The sequence below is a fragment of the Hemicordylus capensis genome, chromosome 1 (assembly GCF_027244095.1).
Source record: "Hemicordylus capensis ecotype Gifberg chromosome 1, rHemCap1.1.pri, whole genome shotgun sequence".
Taxonomy (NCBI): domain Eukaryota; kingdom Metazoa; phylum Chordata; class Lepidosauria; order Squamata; family Cordylidae; genus Hemicordylus; species Hemicordylus capensis.
Window position 1 is genome coordinate 224430175 of NC_069657.1, and position 17477 is coordinate 224447651.

A 17477-nucleotide genomic window follows, 5' to 3' on the forward strand; every position below is an offset into this window, starting at 1 on the left:
CAAAATTGAGTAAGTGAGTGCCTTGATTTCAGTTGTGGGGGGGGGGGGTTTGACTCCCAGTCAGGGACCGGCACTCAACCCTTCGGGGACCGGCAGCGGTCCAGGGACCGGTGGTTGAGAAACACTGTTCTACACCATCTTGCATACAGAGCGACATCATCCACATTGTGCCCATTCCTGGCCACCTTGTACCAAGGAATAACCCCCGAGATTTCTGTAATAATCCCTAAATCTATGTGCTCATTTGCAACCAGACAGTCCATCCCCCTGCCCCATCTTGACCCAGAGACATCTATCACTTGTATTATTATTTACATTTCATATCCTGCTCTTCCTCCAAGGAGCCCAGAGTGGTGTACTACATACTTAAGTTTCTCCTCACAACAACCCTGTGAAGTAGGTTAGGCTGAGAGAGATGTGACTGGCCAAGACACCCAGCAAGTATCATGGCTGAATGGGGATCTGAAAACATTTGTAAGTAGTGTTTTTTCTCATGAAGTGGGAGGGATAACTGATAACACTGGATATCTTCTTGCATTTTGGAAAAATAAAAGACTTGGGAGTTTCTATTTTTACAATCTTGGAGTCTGGCCGCAGGCTATTGTCATATGCTCCTCGCTGTGCAGCCCTAAAGAGAGCAAGCGAGAGACAGCCGTCCTCCACTCTTGCTTATCTGTAGGAGGTTCTCCCTCTGGGCAGCACAACAGCCAGCGTTGAGCCCAGAGGGTTTCCTTTTGCTCGTCTGTAATAATTTTATATTATTAAAAAGTGTTTATATACTGCTTTTGGTTTCGGTATCTGCAATCACAGCGAGCGGCTCCCTAGCCGGACGGCAAGCTCACCCACGCTGCCCTCTCCCCCCATAGCCTCTCGGGTATGGCTTTTCTAGGACTACGCGGTACTGGCTCTGTGGTAACCCGGAAAAGGAAGTCGCGCCCTTTGCCATGGTAGCACGGAAGGAGCCAAGTGGGAGGGGGAAAGCGGGATGGAGGTAAGAAAGAAAGACAGGAGGAGGGTGGGTAAAGTAGAAAAACAACTCGATACTTGAGCCAGTATCGTGGCGAAGGAAAAAAGAGGGACGCAGCGGAGGTTGCTCAGAGGCCGCTGCACTCCCCGCACGCGCCTGCGAGGGGGGCGGGGTCTCCCGGCTGCTTCCGGAGCGCGCGCGCACATTCTCCCCCCCCTTCACTGCGAGAGCGCGCGGGCCCTAGAGTGTTTTTGAAGCGGGGGGGGGACAGGGAGGGGAGCGCCCCCCAAGGCCCCCCTCAAACCTCCCCCAAGTTACCTTCAGTAACACCCACCCCCCATTTCTCTCTCTGCTGTGCGGAAACAATACTTGAAAGGCGGCCGCCTCTCCCCCTTCTCTGTGCAGAGTTGTCCTGCGTTAGCTGCTCCTTTTGAACAATGGTTGACTTTGGAGTGGTTTACGTTTACGTTTCTAAGAGACTTGCACAACTTACGAGTCACCTAGCCTGGCATAGCAGCCCGCCGTGGGCTCCGTTAACCTCCTGTGTTTGCTGTCTGTTTGGAACTACAGTGATGGGGGAAGGAGGTTGGCGAACAGCTGAATTTGGCTTGATATACTGGCCTTTTCTGTAACATAAATCCTATTTAAAAGCACAAACTCACTGAAAAATGAATGTGCATGACAGGCACATGTTGATTTTACGTTTTTCCAGAACACTTTGGCCTATATTTATGAAGTTGTATGGGTTTCCAGATGTTATCAAGTTTTGCTCAATTATGCTAGATTGGGACTGAGGGATTATTCAGGGGATTTTAGTGATATGTGAAAGTGTCACTTTTGCTTTTTGGCAGTAGGGGTTTTTTTTAACCGGTAAAACTAAACTATGTTATTGGCAGAAACTCAGATTTGAACTATGCATTACAGCAGCAGACCAGTTTGTTTAAACGTGGCCTGCCCCAGTTGCAGGCCAATGTGATTTTTGGTAAAGAGCAAAGTGAGTGTTTGGGTGTGGGGAACTTCTGTCACATGTCATTTGAGCCTGACTGCATAGTTTTCTTAATGGAACTCACAGTGGAAGCTTTGCTGAAGGAGTAATTGTAATTGACAATGCTCCAGGATCTGTACTTTAGGTGCAAGTTAGAATAGAGACCATGAACTAAGCAGAAGGCATTGTATAGCTCACTATACTTAACTGAAAATTAAATTGAGTCATTCTTGCTAACCAGTGAGTTGTGACTAAGAATTAATTGTGGTGCCTGGCTCAGCCCCCCCTCCCCCCCCCGCGCATGCTGCTCTGCTCTGCCCCACCAAACAACTGCAGGCATCAGGATCTCTCCTCCCTCCCTCCCCCCATATGCACTGGTGGTTCCCAGATCTCCTGGGCTGATGCATTGCTTTCTTTTCATGCATGTCTCCCCCTCGGTCATTCTCTGTGTTGTTCACAGTTTTCCTCCAAGCAGCATAGTCTTCCTTCGCCTTCCACGGGACAGTGAAAAACACAGTAACTGGGTGAGCATGCACATGTAGCGTGCAGATGTAACATACAAGAGTAGAAGAGATCGATAGGCATGCAGGAGTGAGGCTCTTCTGGGCTCTTCAAGTAAGTGGTTGGTTGGCTAGCAGGTGCTGCGCAGGCATGCAGAGTGTGCTAGCAGCTATTTGAGCAGGGTCGTGTGCTGAGTGGATGGTTTCCACGTGTGAGAGTTGAGAAGGAAGGGAGTAGAGGGAAACTAGGAACTGCTGTTAAAACTGTTCAGTTCCCCCCAGTTTCCTCACATAGCCTTTCTGAGATACCAAGTGCTAATGTGCCCCAATATACTTCCTTGGTATGTGGCTCTTGCCTCCACACCATGGCATGGCTCTGTTATATCCAGGCACCTCTCAGAACACTTAACCTCTCAGGGTTGTACCCTTAGGATTTTTCCAGACTGCAAACTTGTGCATACTTTAGTTGAGAGTAAGACTTGAAACCAGTGGGATTTACTTTAGAGGAAGCCTACGATCAGGGATATCTGGCTTCTCATGTATTGAGACACACTTTGCAACTCCCTTCCACCTTGTGTTCCTCCTCTTTACTCTCCCATTTCCCACAGAATTATCCCAATTGCAGTCTCTCTCAGCTCTTCCCCCACTATCTTCCCAGACATTTGATAAATGAGTTATTTTAGAGGTCCACTGATAAATTAGTCTGGCTCCTGAATTTTTGTGTTGACTCCTAGATGAAAATAAAATTTGTCAAGACCTGTCCTAATGAATTATGGGTGTTGGGTTTCTTGCCCAACAGTATTGTGTAACCACCCCACCTTATTGATGGCTGCTCCTGAGCTGTGGTACTGTTTGTGCCTGGGAAGTCTTGATCATAACATCCTGGGAAGTGTCATCCCAGTCCAATTGGTTTTGGCCAGAGCAAAATATAGTGGCAGGGGCTGAATGAACCAGTAGGATATATAAAACTGCCCTGCTTTCTGGTCCTTCTCCTAGTCAAGGCGACCCTCCCATTGTCCTTTAGTCTGTTTGTGCTGTTGCTAAATGCCGTGTTAGTTTGTAGTAAAACAACTTGCTCCTAGTTGAGGGAGCTAACTTTGCTTGCAGTATCGAGACCTGGATGGACAACCTGGGAGGAGGTTCTTTCTCTCAACTGGTCTCAAAACTGGACCAGTTTTTTGGTCCAGCACCAACCTAGGTTTGAAGGCTCAAGATGGAGAGTTAGTGTGGGCTATAGTAAATACCATCTCCAGGTTACCTGTCTGGGTGAGTCCTGGTTCTCACTGTTTGTACCTGTGTTGGAAAACTGGGAAAGAAAACAGATTCTGAGATACTGATCTGAGAATGAGGGATTCCTTGCTGATTCCATTGTTGTGATTGGACCACTTGTTCCTGGGGTTTGGATTTACTGTGACTGTTCACCTTCACAGGGGTAGTGGCCCTATTGGAATTGTCTGCCTTCAGAGGCTGATGAATGCAGATGGATTTCTGAGACACGCCCCCCCCCCCCCCCGGACCTGGCTGGCACTCTTGTCAAAGCCCTTGTTGGTCTGTGGAATATGGAGATGACTCGGGTGGTTGACACAATTGCTTGCAACTGTCCTGTCTTACTGTATAGAGCTCATTTAGCTCATTACATAGTTGAAAATAATGAAACAGAGGAATGGTTTAAATGTAGGTGGCAGTAGACTTGGAATAAAATCCGATTAAAATCACAAAGAGCTGATTTTAAAGCCTGTTCTTTGACACTGATGGTGGTGAAGAAATGATGCTTATCTGTCAGTGTTGCAGTGCTGCCTAGTGGAACTTTTTTGAGGGATATGAGGCCCTCTCAAACTTGATCTGCTCATGGATGTGTCCAGTGTACTATCTGAATGCATTTCAGTGGTCTAAGAATATGGACAAGGTGCTTGGGTTTAACCAATCACTTCCTGGCTAATTATATTCAACAAGAGGAGAATGAACAACTGAGTCCATGGAATAATTAATGCTTCCTTGCAAGACGTGGTAGAGCTATCAATGAGAAAGAAGCAATTGTGAGAGTGCTCCTAAAAAGAAAGCAACCTTTCTTGGACCCTGAGGATTGTACTCACTATTTACTGTCACAATTATCCCCTTCTTAGACAAGGTGCTCAGGATGAAACGGATTATTTGGATCCATTTCCTTCTGTGGATTCAGACCTGCTTTTTCAGCTGAAGCTGTCTTGGTTGCCCTGATGGATTACTTATGTCAGGAGATAATGATATTTCTATTTTTCTGAGATGCATTTAGGTTTTAAAGTGCTTTAACCATGTTGCTTGTGGTGCAGGTTCTATACATACATCATAGTGGTTTAAATGATAGAGTCTTAGGTTTACACTTAACAAAGTGCCGACTGGTATCAAAAGGCTCATTTTTTCACATGTAAGAAGGACTCCCAGTCGTGCAGTTCAGTGTAAGCAAGTGTAAAGTGATGCATATTGGGACAACAAAACCTTGCTTCATATATATACGCTGATGGGATCTGAGCTGTCAGTGACTGACCAGGAGAGAGATCTTGGGGTCGTGGTGGACAGCTTGTTGAAAGTGTCAACTCAGTGTGCAGCAGCTGAGAAAAAGGCCAATTGAATGCTAGGGATTATTAAGGAGATAGGGCTGTGCATAGAACCAACAGGGACCATTCAAAGATAAAGGGATAACTTTAGGGGTGGGGGAGGGTGCGCATTACCCCCGTGTGCCACTTTGTGTCGCCCCCGCGTCCACCCCCCACCACATTTCCCCCACTGGCGCTCTCTTAAAAACTGGTCTGCCGGGGCAGCAGCGTACCTTCCTGCCACCCGCCCCCCATCCTCGGACCGGAAATGACCCTAAGTAGCCTGTGTGCATGTCGGTCAGCAGCCTGTGTGCATGTCGGTCAGCAGCCTGTGTGCATGTCGGGCATGCGCACACGATTGCAGTTGCAGGGGAGTAGCAGCAGGGGAGAGGGCATGTCCTTACTTCCTGCCTGTGGGTTTCCCAGTAGCATCTGGTGGGCTACTGTGTGAAACAAGATGGTGGGCTAGTTAGGCCTTGGATCTGATCCAGCAGGGCTGTTCTTATGTACTTTGAAAGAATTAGAAATCCTGCTTTCAGATCTATTTAATTTTAAGTTGTGGTTTTCAAAAGTTTGAGATATATTTTGAAAGCCACGGGTATCTGCAGCTAGCTTAACCTGCTTGGAATTGATTTACAGGCTGTCAATAGAAATGAAAACAGATGAGAAACCTGCTCAGAAAATAACTTCTTACTTAACTTGAGAGATGGTACGTGATAACTCTGAAGTCTGTTTTTCACGTGGACATAGAGGCTGACGAGAAGGTAGGTGTTTGGTAATATGTAGTAAATTTCAGTTACAGTATTATCAAATAAAGATGGGAGAGTATCAAGCTGGTAATATACGGCTTCCAATTAGAATGGAGAGGAGCACCATTACAGATTTTGAGAAGGTGACAGAGATGAAGAAATGGGTGAGGAAGAAGAATTGTAGCCATTCACACCAGGGGAAAATCTGTTAAGTTTTGTATATTCCTTTTAGTAGGATTTTAAAAGGATTATTGAGAATTCAGTCTTATGGCAATGTATTGCTATTCGTTTAATGGCTTGTACAAGTAAATAGGACTAGGGATGTGCAAAAAATTTCGGGCACAGAACGATCTGTGCCCGAAATGAACAATTTTGGGTGATTCGGGGCTGAACCGAATCACCCCCGATGTCCCCCGATATTTTTCGGGCACGAGCCGAATCACCCGAATTTCGGACCCGAAAAATTCGGGTGATTCGGTTCATGGTTGATTTTTGGCGATTTTTTGAAGTTTTAGTGACTTTGGGGCAGTTCGGGGGCATAGCATGGGATCTGGGCAAAAGGAGTGGGGTGGGGTGGTAGTGCCTAATGGGTGCAGGCTACCACCCCAATTTCAGGGGGATTGGGCAAAGGGCTGATTTTTGGTAAATTTCTGAAATTTTCATGTCTTTGGGGCAGATTGGGGCAGAAAGTTGGGCCTGGGGCAGAATAGTGGGGTGGGGTGGTAGTGCCTAATGGGTGGAGGCTACCACCCAAATTTCAGGGGGATTGGGCAGAGGGCTGATTTTTTGGGAATATTGGAAGTTTGGGTGTCTTTGGGGCAGATTGGGGGCAGAAAGTGGATCTGCCCCAAAGGAGTGGGGTGGGCTGGTAGTTAGTGCCTAATGGGTGGAGGCTACCACCCATCTCCAATTTAAGAGTGATTGGGCAGAGGGGTGAATTTTGGTGAATTTATTTTTATGAGGTTTGTCTTCATAAGGTGAAGTGTGCTAAATTGATTACTTCCTCATATTATTCATAGTAATAGAGAGTGTGAAAAAGTGAAAGTGGGGTCATGAGAGTTGTTTAATTGAAAAAAATCTCATTTGCTATGATAGAATGAGAATTCACACCTCAGAAAAAACTTCTGCACCCATTAGGCACTACCACCCCACCCCACTCCTTTTGCCCAGATCCCATGCTATGCCCCCGAACTGCCCCAAAGTCACTAAAACTTAAAAAATTCGCCAAAAATCAGCCCTTTGCCCAATCCCCCTGAAATTGGGGTGGTAGACTCTACCCATTGGGCACTACCACCCCACCCCAAAATTTTGCCTCTGGGCCCCTTTTTACCCCCCCGAATCGATTCGGATTTGGATTAAATCCGAATCCGAACCGAATCAAGGGTGATTCGGGTGACCCAGATTCGGGCACAAAACAGAACAGGGGTGATTCGGTTCGGGTCCGAGCTGAATCACCCGAAAACCCGAATTGCACACCCCTAAATAGGACTATCTTGTTCTGCAAAGGTTTGGGTTGCAGACCTAAATGATAGAAGCTGGAATGCTGGTTAAACATGAAGATAAAAGCAGTATATCTCTTGACTTATACTTTCCCACACTCTCTCAAGGTCAGGACCCCAATTTTAAGCTTTTTAGACTATTTTCCAGCTGGCTTATGATCTCACCCAGCATTCTGTGTGTGTCCCCCGCTATCAACTTTGCAGTGCTTGGACCAATATGAACCAAATCGGGTACAGTGGTAGTGACACATAGGGACACTTCAACTGGGTTGTTTTTGCTGATGTCACCCATCCTAGTTCAAGATGGTGGATATGTAAACGTTTGAGGCGCAAGTGGGATAACTTGTGATCCAAACCTATTTGATCCAAATTTGCTATAGCTGTAAGGACACACAAGGATGGCTCAAGGGAGTAGTTTGTAATGATGTCATCTACCCTGATTCAAGATGGCAGATGCATGAATGGTTGAGGCACAAGTGGGCTATCTTGTGAACCGCCTAACTGACTTGAACCAAATTTGCTACAGGTATAGGGACACATAGGGACGGCTCAAGGTATAGTTTGTAATGATGTTATCCACCCTGATTCAAGATGGCGGACACTTGAACGTTTGAAGTGCAAGTGGGACCAAATTTAGTACAGTTGTAGAGACACCTCAAACATATAGTTTGTGAAGATGTCATCCACCCCAATTCAAGAAGGTGGATGAATGAACATTTGAGGTATGTGAGCTAACTTGTGAATTGCCTAACCGATTTGGACCAAATTTTGTCCAGTTGTAGGGATAGTGAAAGTAAAGTAGGCAGATTAGTTCTTACTTGTTCTCTCTTGAAGTAGGAGGTCATGGCTTACAAAGGGTTAACTTCTGTCTCTTGCTCCCAATAGACAGGAAATTCAGGGTTTTTTTAGGTATCTGGAAGTCCATCCCCTCTGCCAGCATGCCCAGGGGTCAGTTCCTCAGTTCCTTCCTGTCTTTGCTCCTGGTAGGACAGACACCTTGGGGCTTCTGCCCCAATTATCCTTCTTCATTCTTCAGTTTTCGGTGAGCTGCTTCTTTCCTTCCCACCCCTCCCTTTGGGAAAGGAGCATTTAAGCATGGACCCTTCGCAGGTGGAGGAAACCCTTATGGGCTCTCTTTCAGAGGAGAGATATGTCCTTATAGCGCATAATTAATCTATGGAATTCTTTGTCATGGGATGTGGTGATGGCCGCCAGCTTGGATGGCTTTAAAAGGGGCTTAGACAGATTCCTGGTGGACAGGTCTATCAGTGGCTACCAGTCTGGTGGCTGTGGGCCACCTCCAGCCTCCGAGGCACGATGCCTTTCAATACCAGTTGCAGGTGAGCAACAGGCAGCAGCAGAGAGGACTCCGGGGTAGAAGATGGGGGCAAGGTCAGGCACAAAGCCAAAGCCACTAAGAAGCGCCGCCATTTTGCGTCACCAGAATGGCACAGGAAGGGCCCACCATTAAAGAGTGCGAAGGAACAAGACCTAAGCACAAGCCCCCTATACTGGCCGCTTATTGCCAAAGTGAGATAATTTTACTAAAGGTTGCCTGAATCAACTCACTTGTAGGTGGAAGTTAATCCTTTGTAAGCCATGACCTCCCTACTTCGGTGGAGAAGGAACCTTTCACAGTAAGTCCGTTTCTTTTTCTTTTTTCTTTTTCTTTTTCTTTCTTTTTTCTTTTCATCAGTGCTGCTCTAACCAAGATTGTACTCATGAGCCACCTCCATTCCCAAAATGTTTTTTTTATTTTATTTTATTTTATTAAAACATTTTTATACCGCCCAAAACTTAGTCTCTGGGCGCTTTACAACAGAATAAAAACAAAGTAAAACATTTGTTAAGACAAAAATGGGGGGGGGCACACATTACAACAATTAAAAAATTAAAAAATAATATTTTAAAACAGCATTAAAACCATTAAAACATTAATTAAAGGCCTGGGTGAAGAAATGTGTTTTTAAAGACTTTTAAAAAGCTGTCAGAGATGGGGAGGCTCTTATTTCACTAGGGAGCGCATTCCAAAGCCTCGGGGCAGCAGCAGAGAAGGCACGTCCCTGAGTGGCCACCAGACGAGCCGGTGGCAGCTGCAGACAGACCTCTCTAGCAGATCTCAGATGTTGAAATGAACATAAATCAATGGTTACTTGACTCTTTCTGATCTCTTGCCTTTCTTACCAATAGCTGTCCCTATCAAGGGACACTCCCAGTCTTGTCTCTACAAGGTATATCAAAGTGACATTTGACACTTTTAACAGGCTAATACAGCTTTCCCATTGTTCAGTTTGCACGTTGAACAGGGTTAAATTAATCCGAAAAATACCTTGTTTGGATATGTGCATGACCTATCAGCCTTTAGGTTGCTTTGTTCACCTTCTAATTCTAAATGAGATTTAATCTTTACAAAAATGAAAACATCTGACCCTTGACAATAAAGACCTTGTGATTCATAAAAAATAACTAAACACAATTTATTTTAAATTTTGACAATAATTTGGAAGCACTTTTAATGAAACTCACGACAGTGCTCTGCAGCTTCAGTGGCAAAGGAGAGGAATTGATGCCAGCTGCCCTGAAGCTGTTTGAGGCCAAGTTGTTGGCCCAAATTGTATACAGGTGAAACTCGGAAAATTAGAATATTGTGCAAAAGTCTATTAATTCCAGTAATGCAAATTAAAAGGTGAAACTGATATATGAGACAGACGCATTACATGCAAAGCGAGATAAGTCAAGCCTTAATTTGTTATAATTGTGATGATCATGGCGTACAGCTCATGAAAACCCCAAATCCACAATCTCAGAAAATTAGAATATTACATGGAACCAAGAAGACAAGGATTGAAGAATAGAACAATATCGGACCTCTGAAAAGTATAAGCATGCATATGTATTCAGTACTTGGTTTGGGCCCCTTTTGCAGCAATTACTGCCTCAATGCGGCGTGGCATGGATGCTATCAGCCTGTGGCACTGATGAGGTATTATGGAAGACCAGGATGCTTCATTAGCGGCCTTCAGCAATTCTGCATTGTTTGGTCTCATGTTTCTCATCCTTCTCTTGGCAATGCCCCATAGATTCTCTATGGGGTCAGTTCAGGCAAGTTTGCTGGCCAATCAAGCACAGTACACTGTATACTTTTCAGAGGTCCGATATTGTTCTATTCTTCAATCCTTGTCTTCTTGGTTCCATGTAATATTCTAATTTTCTGAGATTGTGGATTTGGGGTTTTCATGAGCTGTACGCCATGATCATCACAATTATAACAAATTAAGGCTTGACTTATCTCGCTTTGCATGTAATGCGTCTGTCTCATATATCAGTTTCACCTTTTAATTTACATTACTGAAATTAATGGACTTTTGCACGATATTCTAATTTTCCGAGTTTCACCTGTATGGTGCAAAACTAGGAATTTACATCAAGTGTAAGGAGATGAGACTGTCCAAACTAAATTCTTGAGGGCAGTTCTTGGTGTGCCTAGATGTGTGTCCTATGTAAGTTTGAGGTTGGAGACAGGGATTCTAAGAGTGGAGGCAAGGGCATGGAAGCAGATGGACAACTATTGGCTGAAGCTCAAATTGTGTCCTGTGGGTTTGGCCCCTCTGGTGCTCACTGACGATTATAAATCAGGTTGGGAGACAGGGAGACATTTTTGTCCTATGGACTATCCCCTGAGTACCTGCTGTCGTTGGGCATTGTCCAGGCCCAGAGGGTATTTGCGCAGAGACTAGGGGAATGTAGAACGCCAAAAGGATCTTAGTATGATTTCTGACCTCAGTCGAGAGTATTATGTAAATATCAGCTGATCTCCACCAAAATATCTATCATTACTTACCTTCTCCAAATTACATAAAGCATTCTTCAGAGCCAGATTTGATGTAGTGATGTGCACGGTCCGGAGAAGTCCGGACCGGCACCGAAGGGGGGCCTTGTTTTTAGGGCGGGGAGGGCTTGCTTAGCCCTCCCGCCTCCTTGCCCCCGCCAGCGCCCGTATTTTCTAGTATAGGGGCGCTGGAAACCAGCCGCCCCCCGCCACCGCGGCGGCGGCGAAAGAACTCCCAATGCCAGCCCTCCCTCCCTCCCAGCTAGCTGCCCGCCCGCTCGCTCACCTGCTCACCACATAGGAAACGAGAGGAGCTCCGGCACAGAGCTCCTCTTGTTTGGAAGGCCTCCGGCATAATGGTGTTTTGCGCGCGCGCATGCGCGCACCGCAAAGCACGCCGTTCGCCGGAGGCCCGGTCTACCCGCCAGGAAAGGGCCAGGTAGACCGGGCCTCCGATCGCTGGGTAGACCGGGCCTCCGATCGCCGGAGGCCCGGTCTACCCAGCGATCGGAGGCCCGGTCTACCCGCCGGGAAAGGGCCGGGTAGACCGGGCCTCCGATCGCTGGGTAGACCGGGCCTCCAGCGATCGGAGGCCCGGTCTACCCAGCGATCGGAGGCCCGGTCTACCCGGCCCTTTCCCGGCGGGTAGACCGGGCCTCCGGCGAACGGCGTGCCTTGCGGCGTGTGCAAAACACCATTATGCCGGAGGCCTTCCAAACGAGAGGAGCTCTGTGCCGGAGCTCCTCTTGTTTCCTATGCGGTGAGCGAGCGAGCGGGCGGGCGGGCGGGCAGCTAGCTGGGAGGGAGGGAGGGCTGGCATTGGGAGTTCTTTTGCCGCGGTGGCGGGGGGGCGGCTGGTTTCCAGCGCCCCTATACTAGAAAATACGGGCGCTGGCGGGGGCAAGGAGGCGGGAGGGCTAAGTAAGCCCTCCCGCCCTTAAAGGCATACCCCCCACCCGGACCCGGACCAGGCAGGGCCTGACCAGTTCGGCCATTATTTGGAATGGCCGCCGGACCGGTTCGGGTACACTACTAATTTGATGTGCTCTCCTCGGCAGTACTTATTGGCAGGTATAATAAAATGCCTCAAGCCAATAAGATCTGTCCTTGTGAGGAAGGAATGCTTGAGACAATACAACATTTTTTTGTACTGCTCTTCCTATAAAGACTCACATGCTAGCTTGATTACACCCTTGTTACTGAATAGGCCAGGTAGAGTTGGATCTTACTACACACGATTTCTCCTCTCTGAGAAGTGTGTAGATATTACCCAAAAGGTAGCCAATTTTTGCTTGACAGCCATGAAAATCAGACAACAGAGGACCGCCAACGAGATGTAACTTGATCTTGCTACCATTATTATATTTAAATTGATTTATTGTACCTATTGTATTGCATTATATTGTATATGGTGGACATATTTTGGCTTTTGACTTAAGTGCATCTGATCATTGATCGTAAACTACGTTCTTCACAACAGTGTTCAGGATAAGGTGATGTTTTATTGAGCAAACCTTTCTTGTAAGAGCTTTTGGGTGTGTTCAGCTTTTATTTTCATTGATTTTATTTTTGTTTTATAGATGTTTGATCGGAATAAACAAGGAGATGAAGCCTCTGCTGTTTCAGCACAAGGTAAGGTCACTTTATCCCAGTGTTTCTTTGTGAGCTGCCCAGAGAACAATTGTTCTGGATTGACCCTTATGATAACTCCACGTCGTTGGCATTAGTCCAGACGAAATTTCTAAGGGCCATCTTCCAAGTGCCTGGTGGTGTTACTAATGCTGCTTTCCAAAGAGAGGCTGGAGTTACCACTTTAAAGATGAAAATTTGGCTTTGTATAATTAAATTCTGGTTGAAATTGGTCTTCTTCCTCACTGGACTCACTCCTTTAGTACTAACTGATAGCTTCACATCTACCAGGTCAACAGCTTTAAAAATGAAGCTCCAGCATCTTGGCACATCCCAGGGAGAATTCATTGGCCAGGGTTTTGATCAGGCTATCCATTTTATTAAACAATGGCTCTTAGACACAGACCTCCAAGAGGAATGTGCATGCTTGTCAAGGGGATTGTATATAGGCACTCAGAGTTTTAATTCCAAACCGGCCGATTACTTAGACCACATTCTCCTATCCAAATTCAGGAGAGCCCTGACCCTTGCCAGATTAAATGTTCTCCCTACTGCGGTCTTGGAGGGAAAATACAATTGAATACCTTATTCAATTCACCACTGCCCCTGCGGCTCAGGGGACTAGAGACAACTGCTCATGCAATCCTCTACTGCCAGTTCTACAGGGATAGTCGTTTTACCTTATTTTACCCCTTATATAGAAAAATCCTAGCTACACTGATCTTTTTTATTTGGAATATCTGCTATCAAATTTTAAACCTGTAATTTCTGTGAATGTGGCAAAGTTTTGTTTTATTACCTGCAAATTGCTTAAAGCTTGTACTACTAACTCCAATATTTTGTAAAACGTATTATGCAAACTGTAATGATTGGTCAACGACTGTAATAAACTTCTACTACTATTGTTCTGGGGCAGCCAAGAAATTAAGTTTTAAAAATATTAAGTCACTTATTCAGTAGGAAAAAGACTGACGCTTTGATCAAAGCTGCATCAGATGCTTGAAATTTATCTTTACTGCACTAGTGGTTAATAAATGAAACTTGATGAATTTCCCCTCCTATTTTACATCTTTATAATATTATTATTTCTTCTTTACACAGCCAGACATTGAGTCCTTCCCAAGGACCTGGGATGGCTGAATTTTATCATCAATACTGTTGGTTATTATTTTATTATTATTATTTTTACATTTATATCCCGCTCTTATTCCAAGGATCCCAGAGCAGTGTACTACATACTTGAGTTTCTCTTTCACAATAACCCTGTGAAGTAGGTTAGGCTGAGAGAGAAGTGACTGGCCCAGAGTCACCCAGCTAGTTTCATGGCTGAATGGGGGTTTGAACTCAGGTCTCCCCGGTCCTAGTTCAGCAATCTAACCACTACACCACGCTGGCTCTCCATGATATCATCCATAGATATCGTCGCAAAATATAGGCTGTTCCCAGTAATGTTGCTTTTTGTAATTGGCTGATAGTGATTTCTGTGGCCCCTGTGGTATTGAGGTGCTCTTCAAGTTGTTTTGGAATTGCACCTAGGATGCCAATTACCACTGGGATTATTTTGGTCTTTTTCTGCCACAGCCTTTCAATTTCAATTTGTAGATCTTTGTATTTTGTTATCTGGTGTATTGTGTGGCAGATGTTTGTCTGTTTGTCGTCGGAAGTCCCATAATATTTTTGCATCTTCATTTTCTACAACTTTTTAAATTTTATGGTCCCACCAATTTTTGGCTACAGGTAGCTTGTATTTTTTGCAGATGTTCCAGTGTATCATCCCTGCTACCTTGTCATGTCTTTGTTTGTAGTCATTCTGTGCTATCTTTTTACAACAGCTGATTAGGTGGTCCACTGTTTCATCTGCTTCTTTACAAAGGCAGCACTTGCTGTTTGTTGTTGACTTTTCTATTTTTGCTCTTATTGCATTTGTTCTTAGTGCCTGTTCTTGTGCAGCCAGTATTAAACCCTCTGTTTCTTTCTTCAAGTTGCCATTCTTAAGCCGTTGCCAGGTCTTGGTGATGTCTGATTTTCCAGTTATATTGTGCAAATATTGACTATGCAGTGGCTTATTCTTCCATTTTTCTGCTCTGTTCTTGACTTGTTCTTTCTTGTAGGCCTGCTTTGTTTTATTGGTGTTGAATAGTTTCTCATTATTGACCATTTAAGTGCATATTATTATTATTATTATTATTATTATTATTATTATTATTATTACAGGTGTAGAAAGAAAAGGTAATGAAGGCTCCTTAAGGCAAGAGAGCAGTAGCAGGTGAGTTAGATGGTTGCATAATTGGAATAAAGCTGTATTCTTTATACTAGCATGTTAACTAGTATTCTTAACTCATAACATATCTGCTAAGTTAATGATTGGATTTAATATCCAGATCTTGCAATGGCTGAGAAGTCTTAACTTGGACTTCAGTATGGATTTCACAATATGCTGAGGCGGGGGATAAATCCCTGTGGATATGGGTATGTGTGCATCCATACTCATCTCTGGATTGCTTAACATGTTGTTTTACCCTTAGTAATATTTCAAATAAACCTCAGCCAGCTATTTTATGCAATTACCCGACCACTACCACTGGTGTCTCCAATGTTGGGGAATTGCTGCACTCATTAAGCTAAGTGAAAACATTTCATCCTAGAGATGGAGAGGATGAGAAGTAGGCCCATAATGCAGTGGACAGCAGTCACTATGAGCATCAGTCTGGTTGCTTTAAACTAGTAAACCATAATACAGCCACCTGACTGATCGGGGAAGGCAAATTCTTTTTCTTTCCTCAGTCTCTAATCAGTTGCTTGGGAAACAGACGTCTCCTCCACACATAAACTCAGATGAGTGCAGGGCCTACTCACATGGGTCTGTGATCCAATTCAGATGATATTGGATTGGGGATGTAAAGCAAAGGAGTGCGAAGTCTGTTTGCTCCCTCCTCCCCTCCCCCCCACTTTACCTCACACATGTAGGCCTTACCTCACTCACTATCAGGCAGCTTCCTATGTTCCAAGTCATCCAAACCCGGGAATTGTGATTTAAATGTGGCTTACAAACCAGGATATGAAACCAGGACTTGATCTCTGTTTCATATTCTGATTTATAAGCCATAGTTAAACCACTGCACTTATGTCTGGAAGACATGTGGAACTGTGGTTAAACAAACAAACAGTGCATGTTTTGTTGGCTTGGTTGGACCATGATCTGCACTGTGTGCCGCCTTCTTCTTCTTCTTCTTCTTCTTCTTCTTCTTCTTATTATTATTATTATTATTATTATTATTATTATTATTATGCCTTATGTCTGGAGGAGCTAAAAGCACCCCTCCTTTGTATTCCTCCCTTCTGGTTTATTGTAATAATTAAGTATTTTCAAATATGATTGTCTCCAATGTCACAGCCTCTTATTGACTCCCAGTGTTCATAAACCTATTAGTATTCCATACACTTCATGATTTGTAGGGATTGTTTGGCTTGATTATTTGTGCAATAGTGAAGTACTTCTGTTTGTGTTGGACCTGGTTTTCATTTATGCTGTCTTTCCTCCCCCCGCTCCGCCTTTTTTGTGTGTGTGACCAATTTGTTTGTGTGACCAGTTACAGTCTTGACTGAATTCCATATTTTTGGTTTAGCCCGACACACATATATATGTGCCAACTACTCCAGCTCCTGTGAATATGCAATACTGAGACATTTACCACACTTTGACAAAGTTGTGCCTATATTATTTGGAAGTTTGATCACAAACATATTGAAAAATGGTGCAAGGGTACAAAACCGATCCATGCACTCAATAAATCACCCCCCTCCAACATTTACTGAATATGTGGAACTTTTTAAGTGTGTGGAATCCTTCAGCATAACTACTGCAGAGAATGTGGGGTGGCCATGTATCCCCTCCTTTCTACAGGCTGCTCCATATTCAACACACACAAATACCCCTTTCCTAACCTCCAGTTGTTGTTAAAAAATATATTTAAATAGCTTTTTTTAAAAAGTCATCAAGCTAGTTTGCATAACAAAAGAAAATAAAAAAAGATGGTTTCCTATCCTAAACGGCTCACAGTTTAAGAGCAACACCAACACAAATGAGACACTAGAAATGGGAAGAAGAGATTGAATCAAACCTGATTAGTTGATTAAAATTTAGTGGTGGAAAGATGGAGACAAATAGATAGTATTGTTGATACAATTACTTTTGTTTACATGCATAAGGCATGACTGTCCAGTAAGTCAGAAAAACAGCGGAGAGGATGACGGTGTTTGGTCGAAGGTGAATCTTTCCTGAAGTTTTTCCCTAAAGAAGTTGTCCTCTGTGCAGTGCTTTGGAAGCTTCCCCTCCCAAAATGACAGTGACGTTTTACTGGTCTGCATTTGTTACCATTTAGAATCAGTTCCACTTTCTTGACAATTCTATCCTAGGAAATATTGACAGATTAGCCTAATCAACTTTCATTACAAATCTTTTTAGTTAGCTGCATCTTAAATGGTTTATTATGTTGACCAGCATTGGTAGCTGATAGCTAGGAATTAATTTTCAGAGGTGGTGACACCAGTTTGGTTTGTTTCTTTGCAATCACTGACAAGTGCTTTATATGAATAATGTAGTATAGTTATAGAGTATCATGAAATGTTATCACCTCTCAAAGTGTCTGTAAAATGTATACATTTTTCAGAACAGCCTGTCAGAAGTGCTCAGTGCTTTATTTTTTCTCAAATGATCAAAATAAAATTTTTGAATGATTGTTCACT

At 44.3% G+C, this 17477-nt stretch overlaps 1 protein-coding gene across 5 annotated transcripts in view; it reads left to right on the forward strand.

Annotated features, from left to right (window-relative positions):
- The first annotated feature begins 926 nt into the window (after positions 1-926).
- The window catches only part of ZDBF2 (zinc finger DBF-type containing 2), a 33087-nt gene continuing 16536 nt past the window's right edge, over positions 927-17477 (forward strand). Inside the window, exons 1-5 of one of the 5 annotated variants that reach the window (XM_053284128.1) lie at positions 927-991; positions 2413-2567; positions 5665-5789; positions 12683-12734; positions 14946-14997. In XM_053284128.1, coding sequence (XP_053140103.1) covers positions 12683-12734; positions 14946-14997 — 104 coding nt within the window. In that variant the 5' untranslated portion in view covers positions 927-991; positions 2413-2567; positions 5665-5789. Of the gene's footprint in view, positions 992-1330; positions 2568-5664; positions 5790-12682; positions 12735-14945; positions 14998-16940; positions 16999-17477 lie in introns of those variants that run through there. The other 4 variants (XM_053284129.1, XM_053284130.1, XM_053284127.1 and 1 more) reach the window with 4 other exon arrangements.